This window comes from Plenodomus lingam (genome assembly GCF_022343315.1).
Source record: "Plenodomus lingam strain CAN1 chromosome Unknown contig_7, whole genome shotgun sequence".
NCBI lineage: Eukaryota > Fungi > Ascomycota > Dothideomycetes > Pleosporales > Leptosphaeriaceae > Plenodomus > Plenodomus lingam.
Genome location: NW_027093971.1, coordinates 30,634 through 57,239, shown reverse-complemented (window position 1 = coordinate 57,239; position 26,606 = coordinate 30,634). Strand labels below are relative to the sequence as shown.

Below are 26,606 nucleotides of genomic sequence, written 5' to 3'. Positions count from 1 at the left end.
TCCATGTCCCAATGCACCCTGTTCGCCCCGCCATGATCTGTGAGCCAAAACCACAAACGCCATGCGAATACAGAACATTACCCGTCTCCCAGATCTTCATTGAAAAATACCACCAGTCTTCCTGTCCGGCCATGGCTTCTGCATGTCCACGTGCTATACCTAGCCTTTGCTAGCCGTCAAATAGTGAAACATCGGTTCCACCCAGCGCCATCTCGTGAAAACCAGGAGGAATAGTCCAGCCATGGGTCCTGCAAGCACGCATGTATGCCTCGACTGCCTCGCCGACTCCATATGCCCGAGACCCAGTCGTGGCCAAGCGAGCGGGCTTGGGATCGCGCGATGATATGGCCATGCGAACTTGAAGGAGGACAGACTCGATGGACGAAACAGCACTCCAGCCATCATTGGTAAGAAGCTGCATGCACATGGCACCTCCAGAAGTAATATGACCGCCTCCACCCTGTAGGAAGCTGAGGAAGCGGGGACGGACGATGCGGACAAATGGCGGGCTCATGGGATAGTCCTTGCCGAAGCGCAGTTCCAAAACGATGCTCTTAATGCCCTTTTGCTTCATGTCCTGGGCCAATGGCAGTGTTGACTCAAAGGAATGTAGCTCCACGATCCACTGATACATGTTTTCAATCTTGTCTTCATCAATATGCCAGCCCAGTTCATGCAGAGGTTCCTTATTCTGCACTTGAATAAGTTCCTTGAAGTCCTTCATCAAACGTCTCGTAGCAGACATCGAGGCCCAGGACGGCATCGTCAGCATAGGCAGAGTGCTGTAGTCAAGAGATCCGGGAACATAGTCTGTAAGAGGCTGGCTTGGTGCCGAAAACTTCGAACCAAAGAGTTTATTGCCAAATGAAGCAAGGCTCAAGAGCTTTCCTTTGCCCTTGTCCCCAGCAACGGAATTTGGCGTAGGTAAGGAGTCCCCCAACCGCAGAGGCATACCATCCTCGGTGCTGAAGATGGCAAGGTCCTCCTCATCAGTGGCCTCACTTGCATATTCGTCCTCAATCTCAATTGGGTCATACCGAGTAATCCCAGAAGCTTTCTGTCGCTTGTGCTGCTGGGGAGGAGTCAGCCAAGACCCAATGTCGTTACCAAGGTTGAACTTGGCTCCATTACTTACTGAAGTCGCTATCGACTGTGGTCGGCGAGATGCTGCAATGGCGTGTATTGGTATAACCAGGGGCCCGTTGATACCTTTGGAAGTCCACAGTGGGTCTTGTTCGAGAACCTCGAGTGGCTGTGTGTCCTCCCGGCTAGGAGGAGCACCAGTGACCTCCACAGTAGTCTTGACAAACAAGTACCGCGTCTGGATCCAGTCGAGTTGTGCAACCACCAAATGGGGAGCATGGCTGACATACTCTGCAGGAGCGTTCACAATCTCATTCAGCGCCAAGGCTTGCTGGATCTGAAGTTCGCTCGATATCCAGGCACCCGAGATGCCCGATTGCGAGTATCCTAAACTGGTATTTACATTAGTGGAGTGATAGACGCCGTTTCCAAATGCTCGCCCGTGGCAAGTTTCTTTGAAGTGCAGTCCTTCACGGATGATTCCATGCCAGTTTCCCAGTGGGCTTCCGTGCCAAGCAAACAGTGTAGGATACTGGAGACGAAGCCTCGAAGTGGTCGATTGTACTGCCTGAACAAAGCGGCGTTCCTTGTCAGGCGCGCCCATGGCAAAGCGGAATTGTGTCCAGCCCCTCATGCCGAAGAGTCGATCTTGTGACTTCCGACTGCTAGTATCGTCTTCTTCCCGTTCGACCTGCACAATACACGCTCGGTTCGACGCAATAATCCATCGCAGGACGCCCAACGCAGCAGGAGGTAGCCGATCTACCCACGAACTCAGCGTTGACTGAGCGTTTCGCAGGAGATACTGTTTCATGTCGCGAACTGGGGGTAGCAAATCCAAAAGAGTAGCTATAGCCTGTCGCTTCCCATCGTCACTGAGACTATCAAAGTTCTCATTGTAAATGTAGAAGCTTGCAGGTAGAAAACCGTCTTTCGGAGGGAAAGCTATTGAGTTGGATACAAGCTGCGGCAGACCTAAGGCTGCAATGACATGCGGATCATACCTAACGTCTTGATCCGCTGGACGAGCGGCTTCTGAAACCCGCACCAAAGGATAGTAGCAAGTTTCGATGACACGAAGGTGTAAAAGCACAGCTGGTGAATCCGCTAAACGCAGAACGATCCACTGGCCCTTCCTTACAGGGTTTGGCTTGGTCTTGTCTGGAAAAAGTAGCTCGTGGCGTTTATCATAGTAAGTGACGTTTATAGGTATATCATTCCTTATGGGACTAGGCGCGGTAGCAGATTGCGTGGCTGGTTGTTTGTAGTGATGCCGTTGAGATTCGAATGGCGTGTAGTTGTAGTCAATAGCCACAGTCGGTGGCACCAACAAGCCAAGTCCGCTGGGAAAGTCCTTCAAGCGATCGTGTCGAGCACTTGCATAGCAAAAGCTAACGAGAAGATCAACCACCTTTGGCTGGGAAATAATCTCGTGTTCCAGGCTGGGCCCAAAACCCAAAGACATGTACTGGTACAGACAGAGAGGGTTGTCGCAAACATAGGGTTTAATCGCCTCGAGATCATCGGGCATCTTGCTGAAACAGATGAGGCAGAACTCGGTACAGCGGACAAAGTGTCGTAAAATGAATTGCATTGCGACCAGGGGTAGAGAATGTTGTGGACTAGAGGCCGATGTGATGTGGTCGTCGGTGACGATTTTGGGCCAAGCATTGCTGGTTTGCTCTTGCTTGTAATAAACATCCTTTGAAGCATCGTGGTGGAGGTGCGATGCAGTGTGTACCTGGGTGTTGTAGAAGAGTTCAGCTCCGTTCCAGGTCATACCACCATAGCGATACTTGACCAGCATATGGAATCGCTGCTCCAGTAGTTCATTCAGCGGCCGTGAGATGAACGAGTCGTGGAAGCCACTAGTGGGAGTGGCTCCTTGAGGATATTTTGATTGCCTCTTCTCCGACTCCTTCACTGCGTCTTTGCTCACCATGGAAAAGCACTGGATGGCTTCCTGCATCGTGGGCTTGTACCTGGTCGAGATGCCTATCCTCACCACAAGACTACGGCAAGCCTGGGCTGCAGGGTACGACTTGAGGTCGTCCATGTTCTTGTATCCATTAGGGTAGTGCATGATAGCAACGAGATATTTCGACGGCTCAAGCTGCCAAGCTTGCATGGCTTCTTCCGAGATGCCCAATTTGGAGAGGCGAATGGAAACGGTGACATGACAAGCCAGGCCATCCATGAGGCCGCCCATGCAGCCTACCCTGAAGCCTTCCTTCTTGGCTGTCTGAAAGTCGTCACGAATGCGCTGTCGAAAGGTGGTTGTGGCTTCGGTCGGCTGACCGCCTGTTGCGGAGGAAGGGTAGTTGGTCAGGGTTGGTCTGGGATCCAAATCTTCATCGCCGGGGAAGTATTCTTCGGCATCTTCGTCGCTGACGTCAAATTCTTCATACTGTTGCGAATTCAGCATCTGCTTGTCTCCATCCTCGTCGGTGGACTGCAGTCTGATGGACACGACTTCTAGAATCTCGGCGATGGTCTTGCCAGTGACCGCATCGGCGATCCCGTGAAGGGCGGCAGCAACGGTGGCAGGTGCATTGTCTGCACCAAAGACCATGCACTCGTGGCTTGAGGGATAGTCGGATAGTTCTGTGGCGGAGTCAGCTATCTGCAGCAACATGGATGGCTGATTGGGGTGAGAGTGTGCAGAAAACCACGGCTGATTGGGTGCCTGTTCAACATACCAGGAACAAGTACCGAGACGGTGAGCTGCTGGCCCTGGGCAAGACAGATGAAAGTGAATTCACCATCATCGCCGCCAGGTTGCACATTGGATATGCCTGCGATGGAGACGCCTTCCACTGCTTTGGCTAGGTCAGCCTGGAACTGTCGGCGCGGCATGATGGCAGGCTTTGGGGCGTCCGAGGCGAGTGCTTGACAGTGGAATGTTTACCACTGCGGGTTGTAGCGAGGCTGCAGGCGTGCGGCGGCTCAGTTTGCGGGCTTTGCAGCGTTATCAGAAGACGGGCAGGTACCAAAGCCAGACAGAGCGATTGTCAACAGGTCAAGACGAGCAGGCCACTGGTGTCAGGCTTTTGGAAGAGGGATTGTGCGAGAAAGCAAACGGCCGTCCCCTCAACAGAAGCTCCGAGGCATCGATGGGGGGCCAGAAATGAAGGTGGCAGGCAGCAAGCGAACAGGGCGAGAGGACACAAAGGGGATGGGAAAGTATAGATGGGACAGTAGTGGAGTAGAGTATGGCAGGCCGGTGGGAGGTTACCGGTAGCAGGTTTAGCTTGTGATTACTAGTAAGCTGGGCAGGAGTCAAGCTACCTGGAAACGATAGTGGAGAGAAAGAGAGAGAGAGAGAGAGAGAGAGAGAGAGAGACTGTGTGTGTGTGTGTATGTGTGCGTGGTGATGATGCTAAGGCCATTATTTCTGGGTGTCAACTCTCTTCTGCAGTGTTTGGTGCTACCATACCCGCGTAAGTGCAATTGGAGAGCTTGGGCCAAACAGCTGAACAGCCGCCCCTCCCCTCCCCCACTGTGCTGGGCGCCTGCTACGGAACCAAGTCATTGTGTGCTAGCCCATCATTGGCATATCTGCTGTGCAAGTTTGAACTCTGCAGTCGATGTTGATATTCTTTTCTTTGAGGAGTGTGGTGAAAGGTGAAAAGAGAGGGATAGAGAGAGAGAGAGAGAGAGAGAGAGAGAGAGAGAGAGAGAGAGAAGAGGGTTTGGAAGAGGGTCGAGGGATGACAATAGGTAGGGTACTCTAGCTGGGTACGGTAATCGACGGCGAGGGAAGCAGTTCGTTCCGTCATCGTGTGGCCGTGGCGCTTGTCCCCTGCTCGCCAGTGACCCCCGCCCACCTGCCTGACGGACCGGTTAGACAACAGGTATGCCGGTACTCTACATGAGCAGAGTACTCTAGAGTATGGGAGGAAGTTAGAGTAGAGTACGGTAGAAGCTGCGGGGCTGTGGGGACCAAGTCTGTTTCCATCCCACCCGTGGACCGTCCCGCGCGCTCGAGTTGGGGTGGTGTCCGCATATGCAAAATAGGTATAGTGTGGTAATGGTATGGTAATGTACGGTACTGTATGGTAATGTATGGTAATGCATGGTAATGCATGGTCTCGTAATCTTGTACTAACCAAGGTACGCCCGCACATCCTTGGCTACCTACCTACAGTAGCCATGTGCCTAGCTTACCTTTTACTCATCTCCTTCTTCGCCCACCTCGACCCAACCCTCCGCACTCGAACATGGTCCCAGCCCAGGTCGACTCAAACGCCGCTACTGCTTCCACACATGTCGCCGATCCCGCCCTCGCCCCCTTTCTCCACCCTCGCTTCGACCCCGCTGACTTCCTCAATGCCACCCTACCGGCCCTGTCGACGTCGTCGCGGCCTGCAAAGCCAGCCACAGCCTCCTTGGCTGAGCTCTCGACCCAGACGCAGGATCTGCTCTCACAGCTCAATGCGCACACCACAAGACTATCGGCCATCTTGACCCAGTTGACCGATGACATTGTGCGAAGCGGAGCACGGCTGGCATACGAGGTCGAAGTGCTGCGTGGGGAGACACTGGGGCTCACCGAGACTCTGACAGAAGGCGTAAAGGACGACATTCGCAAGTTCTTGCCACATGGCATTTCTCTGCAACCACTAGCACCACCACCAGATGACCACGGGCAGACTTCCAGCCCTGCCACAGACCAAGGCGCTGGGCCGGAGCAAGGGCAGCTAGCACCCCTACCAGAAGCAGACGAGACCACGCCAGAATACGTTTCGGACCTCCGTACCCTCACCACCGTGCGCTCACGGCTCGAGACGGTCATCAAGGTGTTTGGCGAAGCGATGCAATGGACGATACCTCCCTCCGAGCTCTCCTTGGGCGCCTCCCTCATCAGCGTGTCGGCTCCCGAACCTGGCACGGACAGTGCATCTCGGGAGCAAAAAGGAAAAGACTTTGCTGCCGCCTTACGGTCTGAGATGGCGGATCTCATCGCGGGCGACCCCGACAATGGGGTGGAAATGGCCAATACGCGCATCCAGGCACTGCGAGACTTGGCCAAGGTATGGAAGGGCACGGCAGAGGAGAAGGCCAGGATCAAGTTGGTAGATGGCCTCGTCAAGTTGGTAGAGGACAAACAAAAGGAGCTCGAAAGGGAGAGGGGCAAGGAGAGGAGTCGAGACAAGGCTCAACAGAGAGCTGGAAGCAGTGGTGGTGGCAATGTACAGAAGCCTGGCCAGCCGCAGCCACAGCCGCAGCCACCTCCACCGCAGAGAACTGGAGGTTTCCTTGAGAATCTGCAGAGAATACGCGGCTTTGTCGAGTCGGAATTCGAATAAAGTCGCTGTCTTGCCGTTGTTGGCACCACAAAGGATTACGAATGGCTGTGCGCGCCGTCACGTGATTGCGCGACGTGTTTACCCCTCCCTCGGCCCCTCCATGGACCCTGACATGTCCGAGATGACTGTGACGAACTCCAACCTCCGCCCCGACCGACAACCCCTCGCGGCCTTGTACAGCCTCAGCCTCGTCCTCGTCCTCTTACCCTCGCCCGTCACCCTCGACTTGGCCAAAAGGCCGACGAGACGATTCACGCCCTGCTCCAGCCAATCTGCCGCGGCTGAATGCTGCCAAGACCATTCTCGCCATTTCTCGCCCTTGCAGGTAAGCGCAGAAGACGGCCAACCGCACACAAAGTCTGGAATCCACTGCGTTTCCAGGCCCACCGGGGAATCGAATGATCTCTGACGTGCCGGTACTTGGGCGGTTAGGTGCTAGAACATCTTATCCGCCTTGCTTTCGGAATATCATACAATGTCAACTCTCATGTCGGTCCGACAGAGGCTACCGTACCCGAGCCTCGAACATCGCTCACAACCTCGCATTTTCTCAGCCCCATGACCCCGCTTTCATCTCCGTTATGACAACACACGCAGAATGTCCAGGCAAGGGGGGGATGAGTGTGCATGGGAGTGGCCTTGATACAAAGAAACACTATTTACAAGAATGCCGTGACGGCCGTGTGGAAATGCGAGATTTGTATCTGAATTGGGTAGTTGCCACGACCTAGCCTAGTACACGCTATTCATCCCGATCGTTGGTTGCACCCCACACCCTTCCCACGTGCATGCTAGAAGCTTACCTACCGCTACCTACTCTCCATACACGTATATAACCCAGTCCACCATGCTCTTCTCCCTCCTCATTCTCCTCCACCCTCTGACCATGGCCCGCGAATCGCCCAAAACAACAACCACCCACCTCCCCCCCTTCACCCTCTCCTCCCCCCCAGGTACCGACATCTGGCGCAAACCCCCAACCCACAACGCCTTCAACGCCTCCATCCACCCATCCACCCCCAACCCAATCCCCCTCTCCACCTTTTCCCGCGCCAAAATCTCCTTCACCTTGCCGCCCGCCCCGCAGCTGCGCCAGTACGACCAGGCGGGCCTGCTGCTGCATCTTACCCAGCCGGGCTTGTCTGCAAATCAGACAAAGTGGATCAAAACCGGGATCGAATTTTATTACGGGAAGCCGTATGTGGCTACGGTTGGGTGTGATGCCTGGGCGGATTGGAGTCTAGTGCCCATGGGGGAGTTTGGTAGTTTTTCCACTACTCCGACTGCGAGTACGAGTACGACTATCCCCACGACCACACCAGACGATCAACCCGGTGCCACTGTTGAAATCCGCCGCGAACAAGACGAGCTGGGAAAGAGTCTCTGGATCTACTGGCTTGTGAGGGATGGCCAGGGCGCCGAGGTAGAGCGCCGCCCGTTGCGCGAGGTTACGTGGGTGTTGGATGGTGAGGAGGAGTGGGATGTGAGCGTGAGTGGGTATGTGTGTAGGCCGACCAAGGCTGGGGGGGAGGGCGAGTTGGAGGCGGTGTTTGCGGAGGGGTTGGAGGTGGAGGCTTCGGGGGTTGGGGGCAAAGAGTAAGAAAGGGGAGGATGGGTGTGTTGGAGAAATGGTGATTGATTCGGATGGACGAGGTGACAGTTGATTTGTAGGAAAAGTGGGAAGAATAATTGCACACGCTTATAAAACATTGCATGTCGTAGGATTTGGCACATAGCACCCCATCCACACCCTCAAACACCAACCATTTCCCCTCGTACCCAAACCCAAACGAACAGCCCTCAACCCCCCCTAACAAACCCCCTAACCCTCGCCTCATCCAGCAACTCCCCCTCCACCAACCGCCCCACCTCCCTAATCTCTCCATCCACGCGCTCATACCGCACCAGACAAGGAATCGCCTGGACGTTCCACGCAGTCCTGTAGATATTGGTCGGGGACTTCCAGCTGTGAGTGGGTTGTATCAGCCATTGATGATTGCGATGTGAGACAGCAAGGAAAACAGGACACGAGACGGGGAGGAAGTGGAAAAGGGAAAGAGAGTGTGTATATAAACCTCCCCCCCCCCTTCAACCCAACAAACAACAAGAAACAAGAAAAGAACTCCTCACCCCTCCTTTCCCCCAACATAAACCCACCCAACCTCCCCCTGCACATCCCTATCCCCATCCCTCTCCTCCCCGCTCCCCCCCAAAATCCGCCTCAGTACCGGCAACGCAGCCCTAACATCCCCACACCACGACTCCCCCGTCGCCGGATCCTCGGGCGCCAGAAACAAGAGAAAGAATTTTTGTGTCGGCGAGGAAGGAAGGGGGAGGGCGGAGGGGGAGGAAGGGAGGGTGTAGGGGGATAGGGGGGTTAAGGGCATTTTGTGCGATGTGATGATGTGATGATGTGATGTGTAAGACGAGCAAGCCAGTGTGTATCGATGTTTCGAGGGCGGGGATGATTTGATGCGGGATTGGGCGAGGTGGGGGAGTGATTGTTTCCGTCTTGCTTTGAGTATTCGACTTCAAATTTTCCCGCTTGACGATGTCAGGTGTCGAGAGCGAAAAAGTGTGGTGGGATTCGGGCAAGGATGGTTGGTGGGAGGGGAGAGGAGAAGAAGAGGGTGGGGTGGAATGTGACAGGTCGGAGAATGGTGGGGGTTATCCAAATGGCGCTAGTAGGTGGAGTGTGTGCAGGGGGGGAAGTTGCATCGTATTGTGCACGGATTGGACGGACAAAACTACAAAAAAAAAAGTAAGTGGGGTGCATTGACAAGTAGATGAGGAGAAAGAATAATCAAGATTGAGGGATGATAGAGGGTGGCTGTGTTGGTATCTATTTGATGTCCCTTATTCTCAAGATAGAGAAAGCGTGGGCAAAGGCTGTTATATACAGAGCCCACAACCTTCCACGTCCGAGTACACTGAATGGAGAATTTGGAAATCTAATCGTCCCAGGTATCCGCCATGTCATGGCCCAACGCCCTCCCCAGACCTGTTCCAATCACATGGAAACAGAAAACAAATGAGGAGACTTCCATCCCCCACCCCCAATCAATTACCCAAGAACCCCCTCAACGCACTCTCAATCTGCTGGTCGTTCAACCCCTGAGCCTGCATCTGCAACGCTCTCTGCTGTTGCTGTGCCGACAATTGGCTTTGTAATACGCTGCCCACACTACCTGGCGCCGGCTGCATGACCGCACCATTCGAAGCTGGCACGTCGGCCCCATTCGAAGCTGGCATGTCGGCCCCATATGGGGACACAAACGAAGGGGGTGCAGCACCTGGAGCATCACCACCGTTCATCATACCCATCATATTCACCATCGGCCTACCAGCACCCACACTGGCACCAGGACCAGAACCATTCTCCGCCTTGGCCGCCGCTGCCTTCTCCCTGTCCCTCTTCTTCTGCTGCACCAACGTCCCCTTGACACCTCTCAGGTACTTGACCGCTGCATCCACCAACTCCTTCTTCTCAGGGCTATTCTTCAGCGCCTCAAGCATGGCGCGAACTTGGGTCTCGGACTTGATGTGAGGACACGTGCGGCTATGCCCATAGTGCGCCAGGCCACAGAGCCCGCAGTGCTCGACGCCGGCCACTTTGAGATCACAGGCGCCTACGGGATGGGGTTTGCGGCACGCGGGGCACATGCGAGCGACGGCTGGATTGTGGTATGTTGGATCGAGGGGGTTACGGAGAGGAAGGGTAGCACGGTGAAAGGGTTTCACTGTAGATGATGCGTGAGTATTGTGGTGTGGAGAGGCCTGATGGGGTGGGGGAACGGGATAGGGGCCGTGGGGTGGTGGGCGGTAGAAGCGTAGATCCTCTCGCTGAGAGGTAGAGTCGAGATTTATCAAAGCACCACCTTTGATCGGAGGTGGATCACGCAGCTCTGCTCCACCATACGAAGGATACGGGTACATCCCGGGGCCACGTGGAGTCGGCAGCTTTGCAGATAGCGCACCACCTGCGAGATTCTGGGAAGACGCACCTGCATCATTGGTAGGTTTGGTCTTGGCTGGTTCATCAGGGTGGAGGGAGCTGGAGCGAGCATTTGCTTCAGTTTCGCTGGCCTCGGTTTCCTCGTCGCTTGTCGCCTGGAAGTCGGTATCGCTCTCTGAGTCAGCCTTGCTCTTGCGCTTCTTAACCTTCTTGATAGCAGATGATATTGCGAGGTTATCCTCGAGCGGATCGTCGTCTTGTGTTGACGTAAAGTTGAGATCGCCTTTCTCGGTGGCATAGTCGACAGCCTATGCTTGTTAGTGGACGCCATCAAAACCAAAACATGGTACATACTGCTTTCGCTCGCCTTCCACGGCCCATGGCTTCTGCTTGTGCAAGTGCTTCAGCCGCGGCCGCTGCTTGTCGTTCTTTCAGAATCTTGTCCCAGACACCTGGATCAGGAGCAACTTCTTCGTCGACAGTGTCAAAGTCGTCTTGAAGACCGCCTTTGTCCTGCGCCCAGACACGTGCAAAACTGAACTGGGTCTCCGCCGAGGCGTCATCGCCAGTCTTTGTGCTCTCGATCTGGCTACGATCTAATAGCTTCTCAATCGAAGCATCGTCATATCGAATTTCATGGTCCGCATCGTCTTCTTTGAACAGCTCCGCAGCACCAAACTTGAGAATCGACTCAACATCGTGGTCTTCAATGTCATCCGTGTCAAGCTGCTCCACAACGACATGGTCAAGCGCCATCTTCTTCCTGCCCATCTGCATGATCTTCTCCTCAACCGACGCTCGTGTAGTCAGCTGGAGACACAGCACCTTCTTCTTCTGACCGATACGATGGGCCCGAGCAATTGCTTGCAAATCCTGATGTGGGTTCCAGTCTGGGTCCAGGATGATGACGGTATCAGCAGTAGCCAGATTGATACCCACACCACCAGCCCGTGTCGAAAGCAGAAAAGCGAACAGAGGTGAGTCAGGCGCGTTGAACTGGTCGATGCGCTTCTGCTTCTCCAATGACCCCATGGTACCATCGAGACGCTGATAGCTCAGTTGCATGCCGTCTAAGAAATCTTCGATAATATTGAGCATATCAAGAAACTGACTGAAGATGAGCACGCGGTGACCACGTTCTTGCAGTTTTGGCAGCAGAATCTCCAAGAGACTAAGCTTGGCAGAGGCTTCGACGAGATTGCGATGCGAAACAGCGGCGATGTCGGTCCGTTCCTCGATCTCGCGGCTGTAAACGAAGGGGTGGCAGAGACATTTGCGCAACTGCATGAGAATATTACTCAAATTAGCACGTTCCTGCTGTTTAAGCGACTGTGTCGACGTAAAGAGTGCCTTCAACAACTCGGGACTCTTCGACAGAATCGACTTGTACAGCTGCTTTTGCAAGTGGCTCATTGAGATCGGCAGAATGACCTGGCCCAGCGGCGGAAGGAAGGTCAAGACTTGGGCCTTGGTCCGTCTCAAGATAAAAGGACGAATCTGATCGTGTAGCTCCTTGACATTCTCTGAGGTCATCTCTGCATACTTTTCTTCCAATGCTGCGGCGTCAATCGTGTCGTCGAGGAAATGCAGCAAGTTGAACAGCTCCCGAGCGTTGTTTTGAAGGGGTGTGCCGGTGAGAAGTAATCTGAATGGCGACTTTACAGCAGTCAGAGCAGTGTACAGTTGACTCTTGTCATTCTTCAGTCGTTGACCCTCGTCGATGATCATTCCGGCCCAATTCACGCTTCGGAAGAATCGCCTACAGCTTTCGTCTGCTGCGGCTTCGTAGGAGGTCACAACAATGTGGCAGCGCAATTCCTTTGTACCTTCTGGGAACATTTCATATTTGTGAGCCATGTCTCGAGCCTGTGAAGATCCAAAATATGCGACAACTCGTAGGGAGGGTGCCCACTGCTTGATTTCTCGCCGCCAGTTGGCACACGTCGAGTTGGGAACGACAATGAGGAAGGGAAAACAATTGTGCTCTTGGATCAGAGTGGCCAGAAAAGCGATGACCTGGATCGTCTTGCCCAAACCCATCTCATCTGCAAGAATGCCATTCTTCTGGCTATACCACTGGTAGTAAATCCAGTTCAGACCTTCGATTTGGTACTTCATCAATTCTCCACCGACGAGGGCCTCTGGCTGCTTCTCCCGCTCCAGTTTGGCAAATGGCGTATTGCGGGCCTTTTCCAGACGCATCCTGAGCGGTCCTTGCTTTGGGTAACGAATGTAGCGTCCGGCAACCCAATCGTTGTACGCAGTGACGAAATCGAGCCAGCGTTCACCATCTTCGGGTGTTGGGACCTTTTCCCAGACCGAATCTTCGTAGCCCAGACCCTTGTATTTGATCAAAGCCTTGTCCACTTCCTTGATCCGAGCCTTGTCAATCTCCTCACTTCGGACTTCGACATAGCTGGTATACTTGATGTCCAGGACAATGTCAATGCGCAGATACTCTTCTGGAATAGCATCCTCTGTCCGCATCTTTGGGCCGTCCTCACGCTTGAAGAAGGCCTTACGCATAGCAGGGGCTGTCACACCCCAAGTCCAAGCACCAGAGAACCAGGCTGCGCGGAAGTAGGACTGCCTCTCCCACTTGAGCAAGTACTGCTTGTCATCTTCGCTGACCAAGTCACACGGAGTCCCCGGCTGGTATGTCTCCACATCCGAAGGTCGCCACGCGATGATGCCTCCCACCTTTTGGTCTTGTGTATCGACACACTCTTTGCAGAGCCACTTGTTGGAGTACTCTCGGAACCTTTCTTCAGCCATTTGTTCCTCGTCGCGATTGACATCCATTGCGTACTGAGACATGGGTGGCAGGTGATGATAGTGCCACGCTCGAGAGCACTTGGTACAGCGGAACAGAACATTGTGTGCATTGTTAATCAGATTGGGAGCAACGGCAACAATGGGGTCCTGTCCATCATTCTCCTCTCTGTCCTTCATCTCTTGCTGCGTGGTCTTGCGTCGCCGGAAAGGCTGACAGGCTGCTCCCGTGTGAGAGCAATCCTGGCACCTCGAGAGATCCGGAGCAGTAGGATCCTTTTTCTTATAGAAGTTGATGCATCGCTTACACTGCAGTACAAAGTTCTGATCACCGACCTTGGTGACAAGGTGATCGCGTGTAGAGCGGTTGCCCAAACAATTCTTGTGGTATGCAAGCGAGCAGCCTTGACAGTACACCAGGGGCGCGACATTGGGACCGTCGTAGCACACTTCGCAGCCTTCGGCGTGACGGGAGCGAAAGAGGTCGCTTCGGGGTAAAGTGGCAAATATCTCGCGGGTGACAGTCAACTTTTGCGCAGCTACGCGAGGCTCAGAGTCCGAACGGTAAACATCGCCCAAGCCGGGATCTTGCATATTGTTTGTCGCCCTTGTTGCGCGATCTGACTGGCGCAAGCCCACGCGTGGGACCTTTGCAGGCTTTGAGGGCCGTCCCCTGCGCTTCCGCTTACCCCCGGACAGGACGTCTGATCGAAGAATGTCTGCATCGCTCGAATCGCTGGCCATGTCATCGCTGTCATCCTCAGTGAAGGTTTGTTGAATTGGCACAGGCTGCCTGGCAGACCGCCGCGTTGGTTCCTGTGGTACCTTGCGCTGTTTCGGTCTCCCCTTCCTCCGCCTGGCAGGCCCATCTTCAAAATCATTTTCCTCACTTGTAGACAGCTCGATGAATCCCGCACCACGGTTCTGCCGTGAGGATCGACCACTGTCGGACCTACGCACCGCCAGTGTTTGTGTTCGTCGACTGCGGGGCTGGGGATCGTCAAAGTCGGACTCGTTGTCATCGTCATCTTCCGAAGATAAAAGCGTGATGGTGGATATGTCGACAAAGCCGTTGCTTTTCGCCCGGCCAGTCCCCCTGCGCAACCTCATGTCGCCTTCGTCTTCGCTCGGTGGTGTTTCGTTCGAGTAGCCGTGCAAGGAGAAACGTTGCAATGCTTCTCTTCCACCGGACAATTGGATGAGTTCGTCAAAGCTTACCTATGATGGCTCTTAGACATGGGTGGGGAGCAGTGTGAGGGAGATAAGGGAGCATATATAGCCGAGTATCACTGCTGCGGCTCACGCAAACGCCCTTTGCCTCACCGATCGCACCATCTTGACTCACCTGCTTGATCTTGTCTCCCCACAGCCTCACCTCGTACATGATCTGCTCGCGCTTCATGTATTCACGCACCACACTCTCAACATCTTTAGGCTCATAGCATGTGTAATCTTCCCTATTTCGGACTGGAGAAACGCGCACATATGCCAACTTGCGCTTCAATGGTGGCTTATTGACTGGTGTAAAAGAACTGGCACCGGGTATAGAAGCGTTTGACAGGGCTCTTGCGGGTCTCGATGTGCTGCGGGGGGTAGCACTTGGTGTGCGCGCGGATTTCTTTTTGAATGCGGCCATGAGTTGCGAGCCATCTTCGGATGAACTCATTTTATTCGTGGTATGTAGAAGATTTCTACATTTATAGTAGCAATGCGCGGACACGTTCGCAGGATTTTGTGAAATGCGCCTCTCGGGACGTGATTCACCACGTAGATGATCGGCCGTGTAAATGCAATGTCGACTCGTAGCCACCCAGCCGCAGCAGCAACCCTCGCAATGAATCCAGAAAGCAAAATTAACAACTAAATGTACGAGACCGATGGCGTCGCGTCCTGGTTATGCGCCGTTTGCTGGAGGGGTGGTGAATGCAGAAACATGTGTCGTGGGACCCGTGATGTCGCGTTTTGCGCTAATTGCGGTGTCTGTGCACCACGCGATTGGGCTTAACTACTGAGCGTACAGATCTAATTGCTGATACTATAATACCATCTCTTGCATAGTACTTTTACACAAGATATAAATTACAGTCATCATGACATGTCCTATCCAGCATCAGACAACACCTGTACAAAGTCATCACCCTCCCTCAAGTCTAAAAGAGAAGATCTTCGGACTTGAGATCCGGTTGCGTCCTCGGTCTCTGCAGCATCTCATAACACAACAGCGATGCCGCCACACTAACATTCAGACTGTCAACACCCACCTCGTTGACATCACGGCCGTGGGGAATCCCAACGTTGTAATGTGCTAGCCTCAACAGACTCTTTTGCAAGCCGGAGCTCTCTGCGCCCATCATTAAGATCGTGGGGTGTTCTACGACCGGACAATGGTCGACGTCGAGTCTTTTACTACTCTGCGGTAAGGTGTAGACGACCTTGCTGATCTCTGTCTCTGGAGATTGATTCGATGGAGGTGCTGGCGGGGCCGTGTTACTGCTGTAAATTTTCCAGCCCGCTTCGGAGCTTTTGGCGAGGAAATCTGCAGGTTTTCCGACTTTGAAGATGGGGATCGCTTCTGCGGCACCGGCTGAGGCTTTGAGCGCAATGTGGCTCCATGGTGCAATGTGGTGAGTAGAGGTGACGATGGCGTCGACGCCGAGGAAATAGGCGGAACGGGCCATGGCTCCCAGGTTGCCTTCGTCAAGCTGTGAAGCAAGTTAGTTTGGATCAATGCAGAGACAGCCTCGGACCCACCACTCCATCTATATATAGTATGAGCGGGTGTCTCCACCCTCCCGATTTATATGAATACAGTTCGTTCCTGCCATTGACAAGTGTATCCTCGGCAGTCTGTGCATCCAGTGCAACACCAAAGTTTTGATCCTCCATCGAAGGACTTTTAAGCGCGACAATGGGAGGCACAGGCAGCGGGGACGACTCCAGCACAACACCATTGTGCGGTCGACCCGAACTTGCCTTGTCCATCGCTTGCAGGTACTCATCACCAACCTCGCTCGTGATAGCAAAAAGCTTATGGGCTCGAATCTTGGTCATGAGGCCATCTCTCTTGCCTCTTTGCGAGTGAATGTACAGCTTGTAGAGTTTACGTCGATTGGCCTTGATGGCAGCGATTACGCTCGAATGCCCGTATATAAATTCCGAGGCGGCCGTCGTGTATGGAAGCGATTCGGGCCCGCTCTGAAATGATCGTGGAGCTTCACTTTTGTGACCGTTGACCCTGCGATCAGGACCACTCTCAGTGCTCTTTGCCCTATGTGGCTCCCGCTCCCCATCCGGTGCACTGCCTTGGTCGTCCTTTCGGAGATAGTGTTTACCATCCAAGTTCCAGCGGGGATAGCGTGTATTTGCATGCTTGTTCAGTATATCTTTGTAACGCCAAAGTTCGCCCATTCGGGCCAAACTGCTCTTTGTCTGCTCTTCACTTGCACCCGGTTTTACAATCCTCTCCGACCGCGCTTCTCCTTTTCGTCTAGGATCCACCTCATCCCAATCTCCATGCTTCCGCCGACTAGGCAATCGATCATCTCTGGCCCTTGGTGGCCCCAACCGGCCAGACCTCCTACTCGCACTCTTCGATTGCCCGAAAGAATCCCTATCATTGTGATCCTGCTCAATGCCTCGTCTGAAGCTCGCACTTTGGCCATCCCCATCGCTATATCCCCTTCCCATCCCTTGACGCCGATACGGCGGTGCTGAATCTAAGTCCCCATGACGTCTCTCCTTCCGATCCCACCCTGACGAGGAATCTCCTTCCCCGTCGCGAGTGAAGTGTCTAGACGGAGAAGATGCGGGAGACCAGTTTGAGGGTGAGGCGCGGCGTTTACCAGCTTCAATAGATTGAGTTATGGATTTCTGGCGGGTGAAGGCGCGGGGGAGGAGAGTGGTGCGAGTCAGTGTGGTTCGTAGACTGCTACGCGACACGAGGGCGTAGACCATAATAGTTTGAGGGAGGGGAGTGTTGTTGGTGTGTGAAATATTCTGGATATGCCGAAAAATTATTGCAAGGATGTGCTAGTGGGACACGGGCGCACGTGATCATGATACCGGCTCGGGCAGGCCGTGAAGGCCACTTGGGACCGCGGGTGAGATGCTGTCATTGCGAAGACAGCGTGGAGATGATATTTTGGAATTCATTACTTTTTTAAAACATGCTGAGAGAAGCATGAGCAACAAGATGATATCGCGAAGGGTATTCTAGCACGATCGTATGATGACGCCTGCGATACAATCAGAGGAAAATCAGAGCCATCAACCCCAGAATGCAGGTGTCCGTTGCAGCAATTTGCGCCAAGAAAAAACCGCCACAGATATCCCGCCGAAGCCATGTTCCCACCCAACCAGCAACCATTAAGTATCGATTCGCATTTGTTTTCGTTTACTGCATATTGCCTCGGGGGCCAGGCAGACTGCCATAGATGTCGGTGCCCCTCCTACTACTTGGAGCCAGACTACTCGCCGCCACACTTGTAACACTCATCGCATCCTGATCGCGCTGATAGCTATACTGCGTGCCCGAGCCTGCATCGCCGCCCTTCCATCCGTTGTCCCAAGCTGCGATGCGCGAGATTAACCTACTGCAACATTAAATCTTCCCAACAAGCGGGTCTGTTTGCATAGTCGCTCTCACCGATCGTCTTGCTCCACATAAGATCCGTCGGGGATCGCTTCATAGTCGCCTTCGGAGGGGAGGTAGATGGCAGATGCTGCGATGCCGATGGCAGTAACGGTCAGAAGGGACCAGCTGGCAGTGCAAAGCGACCAAGAATGGTCAAGGTGCCAGCCCTTCCAGAAGCGCTCGTCATGGTTGAAGAGGAATGCCTAGGCACATTAGTATACAATACGGGCAGGGAAGGTCTCGCTCTGGTGAAGGATCAAGGCACGCACCACAATAGCCATGCCTGCGCATTGCACGACTGCGCTGAAGGCCAGAATGCCAACCGCGACCTGCCATCCTGCTGCTCTGCGCTGGACGCCCCCAGCCATGATGATGACCAGGGAGACAATCGTGCAGAGTTCCACCACGACGCCAAAGGAGATGAGGAACCCGACTGTCCTCCACATGTTGCAGAAGGACGGGTCCTTTGTGCAATCGCTCGCTCGAGGAAAGGGTACGCAGGTGGCGGTCACGGCTGAACAACGGCTATGCAGGCCATAGGAGTATTCGCGCTTGCCACTCTGGGAAAATTGTTGTTAGAGCCTGAAGTTGCATGGTGCAGAGAGAAGAAGAGACGTACTGGGCTATAGCTGACCCATTTGGGCATGGCAATACTTGCCAGGGTCATGATTGTAGCTGCGCATGTTAATGTCTGATCCGACCACCTGACCACGTCCTGGTATACTGACCGGTCAGGGTGAGGAGGAGCCCTGCGCCATACACTATGCTGCGCGTCATGGTGGACGAGTGTGGTGTTGGATGCAGATTCAACGTCTCTCTACGACGACGCTTTCTTTGTGTGGCGCGAGGCAAGTAGGTAGGTTTCGTCGGCGTGCGACTTTGAACGTATGGCGCGTAATACAGGCAAGAAGGATGCTCAACAGTCGCCTGTTGTGGTAGGTAGTTGCTCAGGCGTTGCGTGCAGATTGCCTGACGCAGCAAACAAGACAGTGGCGGGTGAGCCAAGATGGGGGGGGGGGGTGGCCCAGGGTGGGGGAAATGAGGGGGGAAGAGAGGAGAGAGAGGAGAGAGAGGAAAGATGGGCTACAGACACAGTCCTAGAGTACGAACGACTGTGTAGTATTGGTATGGAGCGACAGGTGACGGCCTGGGTAGGCACGCCACCATAAATAGGTATCAAGTGGGTAGTAGAGTAGAGTATAGTAGCTGGTAGAGTAGAGTGCTCTACTAGTATATCGGGAGGATTGGGTGGAAAACCTGGAGGGTTGTTGGTGGTTGGTTGGTTGGTTGGTTGGTTGCTGGTACTCTACTCTAGTAGGCCGGCTTTGAATGAGGGACCCTGGTGGTTGTCTCACGGGGGCTAAGAGGTGAATGACGACAGGGCATGTCAAGTTGGCGTTGGCGTTGGCGTTGTCCAGTCCGCGGCAGTCCTGTCGCCCCCCCCCCTCCTTCACCGCTAGAATAGTACGCTGTTGCAACACCAAGGAAACAATGGCGCCTACGGCGGTCACGACGTTCTAGCTAGCGACAGATTCTTGTCTCCAGACTTGCCTTGCGCATTTGCTTTTTCTTCTTCTTCGGCGACTGCCCCCACTACGACAGGGAGTGCGCGAGCTTGATGCGGCAAAGACCTTTCATTTCAAGACTGACTGACTTTGGCGATTGACCCACAGAGCGGCCCGCCATGGAGATTCTGATTGGCGGTGTCAATTGCCATGTTGTGCTTTTACACAATCCATTGTATATAGTACCACTTGGCCCCGATTGCTTGCGAGATTCCCCGCCTTGTACTGGGACACCTACTCTATTTCCAGGCATATCCCAGGTCCTTTCCTCGACGGCCGTGCCAGCGTTTATTTTATTTTTATTTTTTTTCAGCCCTTTTCCTTCTCCTACTAACTAACAATATTGTACACCGAGGATTTGCAACATCTGCTGCACTTGGCACATGCTCAGACTGCGCGGCAAGAGTTTTGCGTTTGGCCGAGAACAGAGATAACACCATACTCGCTTCATAGCAGATCGCCGTCGTCACGTTCCCACAGCCTTACCGATCAGCGCTTTGGCTTGAGCAGCAGCATGTGAGAACACGAGGGGTAAATATTCCCATGGCCGTTCAGATGGCATTCTCACAACACCATGGCGGCCACACAGATACCTAGTGAATACGCTGGCACCATATGTTCCTGTTCCTTTTAGGCCATGGCAGTCTCCTTTTGCAGACGTGCGAGAGGAGTTTTTTTTTGGCGCGCCATAGCAGTGCTACTAGGGCTCCTAGCGATTCTGGGGTAGCGTAGGTGCCGGTGAGGTACCTGGCGCTGTGCGATAACGAGCACTGGACTGGTCGTCATACCCGAAAAACGAGGCCAAAAATGTGCAGCCTCCCAAGGTGCATCACACGATGCGACGTCCTGCAGCTGCAGATAGTGAGTTGACGTAGGTGGTTGGACAAGCTTGGAATGACGGGTCGCTAGTATAACATAGCTGATGCCTTGCATGGATACAAACGCACGTCTTACCCCAACACAAGCCCTATAGGCTACCTGTGATTGCGTTCTGCACACGCCTGGATACAATGTCATGGCATGCTGAAGTCCTAGACTAACATGCTCCTTATATGCGTTCTATGTACACTATTCTGAGAATCAATACATGCAATCACAGCATCCTCTACCATAACAGGAAAAAGGTCACTAGTATTCGCTACACTGTTTGCTCTGCTTCTCATGACACCAATAACTATGTCCTGTAACAACATCATCATCACGATACGCTATTACCCCTGGAAAAAACAACATCTTCATTCTCAAAGCTACAATTGTTGTTACCTACATGGGGAAAGTCATAGGTCTTAAAACCTGATTATGCGAGCCAAAATCTCAATGTGAGGTACACAATCGTATCTTGTGCACACGCTTGGTAACAGAATTCTGTATATATTTCCTGACACTAGCACTTGTGTTAGAAGTTGTACAAAAGTATTAGATTACCTATCAGCAGGATTGCTATAATATCGTGCCCTTTCTAAACAGCCTTCCTAGCAGTCTACGCCAGATACACGGGGTATAACGCCTAACTTGAGACAACTAGTGAATAATGCCTTGGGACAAGCAAAAAGGAAACTTTTTCATGACAGGAAAGAAATCAAAAAAACTTTGCATTGACCGAGAATCGAACTCGGGGCTAGCCGACGCTGGACGTCTGTGAAGACAAATGGCAACGGCTAATTTTACCACTAAACCACCAATGCTGGACAACTTGAATTAACTTGATGGAAGAAAGTTGCATTTTATACAAGATATACTGGTTAGTAATGAAAATGCCCTGGCGGCTCGGGAGCGTGGAGAAACATTAATCCCCTGTTTCTACCTTCATAGTGCGGCAATTGTGTCTAGTCACACCGCAATGGCTATAGTTCCTCCGTGCGCGCATTCTTCGCAAACGTCTCGCTCTGCTTACGACCACTACAATACTGTTCCGCAATCAAATTATTTGCCTCACCAAATGTTAGAGTGTCTCCTGCCAGTACATAGCGTTGTTCACCACTCTGGCGCATGTTAACGCCTAGATGGCATCTCGAAAGCGGTTAATTACAACATCTCCGTCATGACCACCATGCGGTATTGTTTTAGCTTTCTGCTGAGCGCCCTTACTTGACTGCCTGATCTACTCACATGAAGAAATTGCTAGAAGTCCCCGAGGCATTTGTATGCGGTTTCGATTCAGCTTTGGTTTGAATTACGCGGCGTTTTCGCCTTCTGGTCGTGGAGTCGGCGTTGGTACTCGGCCTTAGGTAGGTATGGTACCAAGCTCGAGAACACCACCTCTAGGTTGTGTTGCGTTAACCTAGTGGCCTTGATAGGATGCTAAAATTCTCTTGCTTGTGTGAACATATGCTCAAAGCTTCTTTGAAGGTTGGTCAGAAGATTCCTTTGCAAACATACTAGATGAGACTACGTGCCAGGACCAAAATTGAGGTGGCCTACTATTAGTATCTCACTGCGCTTCAACGAGGACAGGCAAACTTCAGCGGTTACAATAGACGCGAAAGGGTGGGGAGGGATGTAGATAGCGATAATTTCCCTCTCCTTATAGTGATCCTGAGAATTCTCCGAGCAGAGGCTCTCATGGCCATCAATAATGGGCAGCCTATACTCCCAGAGAGTGAAGAAGATTCAGATCTTTAGGTCCTATTGACTCTCGTGATAAGTCCGTATACTACGATAGCTCAATATACTCAAGTCCCAAGGTTACATCCGTAAAGCTGGGAAGTTGTTGAAGAGCATATCTTGCAATGCTAGATGAGCACAGAAATTTGGAGCAAAGATAAAAATACAGGTAGATTAATAGTCCTCTATAAAGCTCCAAAGAAGCCAAGTCGGCGATGAGGACGGTAGGTCACAACGATTCTGCGACCACGCACGGAATCCAGGTCTCTAATTAATCTGCTAACCCACAAAGTAGCATCTGCAAGAACATGAAGCTTGCAGAGCTCCATCCCAATCGGTAGCCAAGACGAAGTCTTTCACGCTATCGTTCGATCCTGCGCGTCCGCAAGCCGTCAAACACATCGTGGTATCACCGCATCTGTCGTCCGGGCAGTTCCTCTGACCTACTTTATCACGACGTTTATAGTCACAAAAAGTTCTTGCCATTCCTCGTGTTCCTGCTGGACCAGGGATGGCATTTGCAGTGGCGACGGCGACGGCGGCTAGTATCATAGACCAGACAAGCTTCATGGTGAATGAATAGTTGTGTATTGGGTTTTGGGGCTTTGTAGAGTATATGATGGAGAGGCGGTAAGATTAGATAAAGGCGGACGGTCTAATCAATGTGGTGAAGTAAAAAGTCCCAAAGGTAACGAATCTACCAAGACGTAACAAAATTGCAAAAGAACTTGCAGAGGAATGAAGTAGCGTTGAAAGGCTGCTGAGGTATCTTGATTGCAGTGAAGACAGTTCCACCCGGGTCACTTAGGGTTTATATATGTTGTCTCCTGATTGTCAGGACGCGGGGCTCCGCCGGCCCAAGGGGCCCAAGCATGGGCCAGAATGGCCCGGGTTGGACGGATTATGTGATCATGGGCAGTATAAATACCCGTGAGAATCGATACACACGGTATCGATTTGTTTGGTATCCAATTAGACACCTATTGTCCCAATCTACCTTTTGAACCTCTATCCTCCCACTGCGACTTCTTACACTGATTCAGCGATCTGGAAATGCACAAATTCTCCAAGATTGGCCTGTGAGTCTGATATGGTTACTGTGTACGCAGCACGATAAGAGTCATTTTAGCCAGGATTAAAGATGCTATACCTGATATGTCCATGTAATTTAGTACAAAATTAGATCAAATGCTCGTATCTACCCCCTGAAGGACTGCTAGCGTCAAAATCCCTCGTCTTATATTGTGAAAGACCACCATACAATGATTACCAGCACTACCGTAAAGACCGGCAAGTAGAGGTTGGGCTAAAACTGGGCGCGAACCTAAGTAGGAGTAGCAGATGGCTCATGCGGTTATAATTTGGCCCGTGCACAATGGGTAACAGTGCTGGATTTTGTCTATCTATTATCAGAACTTTAATATTATGCTATTGTATACTATATTTTATATAGGGAAACTATTCTACAGTATTAATACTATGTCTGTACTAACTACCGTACTCTTAGTCTTAGGCTTACCTCTACCTAAATAAGCAATCGCGATAGCTTTAAAATAAACTACAATCAACTTACATATAATATTAACACGGAAACTAGATATTCTGCATGTGGACAGGAAGAAAAGAGGTGGATTTAGCTGGGCTGCGTTCCACCCGAGGAGTTAGGCGCCCAGCTGCGGTGTCAATAAGCAAGGTGGGGCGCCCATTGGTCCGACACTAGCCTAGCCTCTACCGGTATTCGCCGGTCTTTACGGTACCATGAACGGACTGCTGGGTCAACGTAAAGTGCACACAGTGCGACTTTGGACAGCGTGCTGTTTAGAAGGCTACTTACAATGTATGACCAGCACCGCAGACAAATCCAATCTCGTATTAGGTACGCTAACCAGAGGGCTAACGCTGGAAACAGCTCCTTCTGCAAAGGAAAAGCAGTACCTCGAAATACCTACGTCCTTATGAAACCCCTCTACGAATTATTCAAGCCGCTATAACGTGACTCGAGAGAAACAGCTGCGCTAGCTTTGCGGCCTATGTGAGCCCCACTCACTGACACGCCAGCTCAATTTTCTCCTTGGAAGGAACGCGGCAATTTCCAAAGACCTTAGATGCTCCAAGAATACATGTGTTCTTCACAATTACTTCCTCGTTCCTCAGTGTTTCTGTCCTCCAGGATATAGTGTGGTCTGTGGGATACGATGTCCTGGATAGGGGGCTATAGTTTAAAAGACTCGAACTATAGTAGAAGGAATGAGATGCCAGCATTGACAGCTAGGCACTCGGTTTAGGTGTTCATTGTGTTTGCAAGGGGTCTTTTGATCGATTATTTTGTAGTAACATCGCAGGCTCAGAGCCAGTGGAATCCATGATGACTCGTTCTGAGATCCCCGACGTACTTCCACTATTATACTAAATGGGTACATACTATACTGGATTTAGTGCTTTGGCAATCGCGTTTCAAACTCGAATTCTACAAGATCCTATGATGAGTATGAATTTGGTACGTAGTTAGATGAAAGCCGAAGCTTTATGTGCGGGTTTGGATTAATGACAAGTAGATTACGCATGTACAGGGTTCATCATGACCTGTAGATGTGCATCCGGATAGTATGGTAGGAAGATGTCGCGCCATGCCAGCTTATCTGGTCTGGATCTCGTCAGTCATAGATGGGGAAGACAAATGAGTATGGAAGCGATTGACTGAAGAATGTGTGTCCGATAAGAAGAGGTAGACGTACAGAGAGTCAGCAGCGACAAGATCAAACTTGCGGTAGACGTGGGCAAAAGCGAGCCGTAGTTCTGCCCAAGCCAGACTGTATTTGCACATAAGCACAAATCTGATTGAGTTGACGCGGGGTATGGGACAGACGTACTTGATTCCCAGACACATGCGCACACCACGAGAGAAGGCTACGAGCCAATGGTCGAGTTCGTGCGACTCGAGCCATCGTTCTGGGATGAACCTTTCTGGCTCAGGGAAGATGGAAGCATTATAATGTACAAAAGTGCTTCCACACGCGACATGGGCCTAGGGAATGATCAGTCGATCCTGATAGAAATCCCTTGGTTCATTTGAAATAGGAAGTGGACTTACTCCCGGTGGTACAGAGACTCCGGCTATTGTTGCACCTGTTGCAGGTACAACGCGCATCAGGCCAGATGTTACACCAGATGATAGCCGTAGAGATTCCTTGATGATGGCGTTCATATAAGGTAGTTTCTCGAGATCGCGGAGCTTTGGCCCATCCGTTTTGAGCAAGGGCCACGCTTCATTCAATTCTGCCTTGAGTTTCTGCATCTTCTCTGGATTTTTGAGAAGGTGGAAGGTGCCGACCATGAGGGTGTTGCCAACTGTGTCTGCGCCACCAAACATGAGAGCTTGGCCTTCTTCGTAAAGACTACCAGCAGATGGAATAGTTTTGTCGGGATAAGCTTCTGGATCCATGAGACGATGGTAAACTGTCATATTGTGTGGTAGAAGCTTCAGCTTCTCTGGGTCAGCGGTGAGATCATGGATCTGCTGGAGTAACAACTGGGGAGGGTTAGTACGGACTACTTGTCAAAGAGAGGAGAGAGAGCGGACCTGGTTCAGATCAACCATGCCAGCGGTCAAGGGACTCATCGTCTTGGAGAGCTTAGGTGGAGACTTCATGATGGAGTTCTTGATCAGATTGGAATATTTGAAGAAAATGAATACAGGCAAAGAATTGTCCATGGCGACCACAATTGGCGCATTGAAGTCTGGCGCGCCTATGGCATGAATTGGCTTTCCAAAGCAAAAAGTTGTAATGACGTCGGTGCTTAGACACCGGAATGCATAGAAGAGATTTGAGCTTCTGGAAGCTTTGGTCTGTCGCTCAAAAGCTGCGCATAGCGACCTTGTCTCTTCAACCAGCAGCTTCTCAGCGCTTTCGATGGCAGCTGGGGAAAAAGAGCGATTGAGGACATCTTTGCGACGCTTAGCCTCGGGGTAGGTCAGGTAGCCAAAACTGGACCTGTCTTCGTTGAAACTCTTGTACAATCGTGCCTCCTTGTCCCAGCGATTTTTATTGTTATAGATGTCTTGGTAAGCCTGGGGGTTGGCAAAGTGGAGCTAAATTGTCATTAGCACCGTGCCACGATAGGTACCGGTACGGTTATGCTTCGGGTGGCTGTTTTTGATTACCTCATTGGGACCAACACGAACAACATGGCCTACATGACAAGCACATGTCAGTATAGAGAAACGTTCAGTATAGAGAAACGTTGGTACAGAACGACTAGGGCGGCTTACCATACTGGGCATGAAGCTCTACAAGGTAGTGACAGAAGGACCGTCTAGCAATGCACTCGGTGTAGGCTTTCCAGTAGATTGTCACCCGTGCGAGCGGCGGCCCCGGAAACTTGGCCAATGGGTGAAAATAGAGGTTGTAGATGACGCCATATGTCGCATACCCAAGAAGAGATGCAATCGCTGCAGAGAGCAGCGTCACCATATTCCCAGACGCTTGGTCCGCCATTGATTCGGAAGAGTGCAGCGAGGGGGTTGGGTGTTGGGGGGGGGGGGAGAGGAGAGAGGAGAATCAAGTGTTTAGCTACTGGCACGGTGAGTTAACTACCGGTACCGACCAAGTTTTGAACGATTTTGCTAGGTACCCAGTATATTCCGCACTGCTTGCCTTGATCGCAAGATCCCTGCCGACTAGATG

At 52.1% G+C, this 26,606-nt stretch overlaps 10 protein-coding genes across 10 annotated transcripts; 3 read left to right on the top strand and 7 right to left on the bottom strand.

Annotated features, from left to right (window-relative positions):
* Positions 1-169: 169 nt before the first annotated feature.
* On the bottom strand, positions 170-3,939 carry IAQ61_009854 (uncharacterized protein; the record flags this gene model as incomplete). The annotated part of the gene is made up of 3 exons (XM_066098557.1): positions 170-1,072; positions 1,136-3,687; positions 3,783-3,939. 3 exons carry the CDS (start codon positions 3,937-3,939, stop codon positions 170-172), a joined length of 3,612 nt encoding a protein of 1,203 aa, XP_065951384.1.
* A 1,364-nt stretch (positions 3,940-5,303) lies between these two features.
* On the top strand, positions 5,304-6,392 carry IAQ61_009853 (uncharacterized protein; the record flags this gene model as incomplete). Its single annotated transcript, XM_003837832.1, has 1 exon — positions 5,304-6,392. The coding sequence occupies one exon, from the start codon at positions 5,304-5,306 to the stop codon at positions 6,390-6,392; it is 1,089 nt and encodes a 362-aa protein (XP_003837880.1).
* A 100-nt stretch (positions 6,393-6,492) lies between these two features.
* On the top strand, positions 6,493-6,801 carry IAQ61_009852 (uncharacterized protein; the record flags this gene model as incomplete). Its single annotated transcript, XM_003837833.1, has 1 exon — positions 6,493-6,801. The coding sequence occupies one exon, from the start codon at positions 6,493-6,495 to the stop codon at positions 6,799-6,801; it is 309 nt and encodes a 102-aa protein (XP_003837881.1).
* A 438-nt stretch (positions 6,802-7,239) lies between these two features.
* Positions 7,240-7,992, top strand: IAQ61_009851 (uncharacterized protein; the record flags this gene model as incomplete). Its single annotated transcript, XM_003837834.2, has 1 exon — positions 7,240-7,992. One exon carries the CDS (start codon positions 7,240-7,242, stop codon positions 7,990-7,992), a length of 753 nt encoding a protein of 250 aa, XP_003837882.2.
* Positions 7,993-8,192: 200 nt separating this feature from the next.
* Positions 8,193-8,905, bottom strand: IAQ61_009850 (uncharacterized protein; the record flags this gene model as incomplete). Its single annotated transcript, XM_066098556.1, has 2 exons — positions 8,193-8,358; positions 8,523-8,905. Coding segments are annotated over 2 exons (549 nt in total), but the record flags the coding sequence as incomplete, so codon positions are not given.
* Positions 8,906-9,206: 301 nt separating this feature from the next.
* IAQ61_009849 (uncharacterized protein) lies at positions 9,207-14,785 on the bottom strand (the record flags this gene model as incomplete). The annotated part of the gene is made up of 3 exons (XM_003837836.2): positions 9,207-10,655; positions 10,702-14,337; positions 14,465-14,785. 3 exons carry the CDS (start codon positions 14,783-14,785, stop codon positions 9,453-9,455), a joined length of 5,160 nt encoding a protein of 1,719 aa, XP_003837884.1. The 3' UTR covers positions 9,207-9,452.
* Positions 14,786-15,269: 484 nt separating this feature from the next.
* Positions 15,270-15,797, bottom strand: IAQ61_009848 (uncharacterized protein; the record flags this gene model as incomplete). Its single annotated transcript, XM_066098555.1, has 1 exon — positions 15,270-15,797. One exon carries the CDS (start codon positions 15,795-15,797, stop codon positions 15,270-15,272), a length of 528 nt encoding a protein of 175 aa, XP_065951382.1.
* Positions 15,798-15,843: 46 nt separating this feature from the next.
* Positions 15,844-17,073, bottom strand: IAQ61_009847 (uncharacterized protein; the record flags this gene model as incomplete). Its single annotated transcript, XM_003837837.2, has 1 exon — positions 15,844-17,073. One exon carries the CDS (start codon positions 17,071-17,073, stop codon positions 15,844-15,846), a length of 1,230 nt encoding a protein of 409 aa, XP_003837885.2.
* A 179-nt stretch (positions 17,074-17,252) lies between these two features.
* Positions 17,253-19,108, bottom strand: IAQ61_009846 (uncharacterized protein). The gene is made up of 5 exons (XM_066098554.1): positions 18,481-19,108; positions 18,372-18,427; positions 18,022-18,312; positions 17,765-17,955; positions 17,253-17,708 (listed from the first exon to the last, which is right to left on the bottom strand). The coding sequence occupies exons 1-5, from the start codon at positions 18,527-18,529 to the stop codon at positions 17,513-17,515; spliced, it is 783 nt and encodes a 260-aa protein (XP_065951381.1). The 5' UTR covers positions 18,530-19,108; the 3' UTR covers positions 17,253-17,512.
* Positions 19,109-23,771: 4,663 nt separating this feature from the next.
* Positions 23,772-26,453, bottom strand: IAQ61_009844 (uncharacterized protein). Its single transcript, XM_003837840.2, has 7 exons — positions 26,192-26,453; positions 26,084-26,112; positions 25,502-26,011; positions 25,013-25,450; positions 24,792-24,946; positions 24,657-24,731; positions 23,772-24,565 (listed from the first exon to the last, which is right to left on the bottom strand). The coding sequence occupies exons 1-7, from the start codon at positions 26,415-26,417 to the stop codon at positions 24,478-24,480; spliced, it is 1,521 nt and encodes a 506-aa protein (XP_003837888.1). The 5' UTR covers positions 26,418-26,453; the 3' UTR covers positions 23,772-24,477.
* Positions 26,454-26,606: the final 153 nt, after the last annotated feature.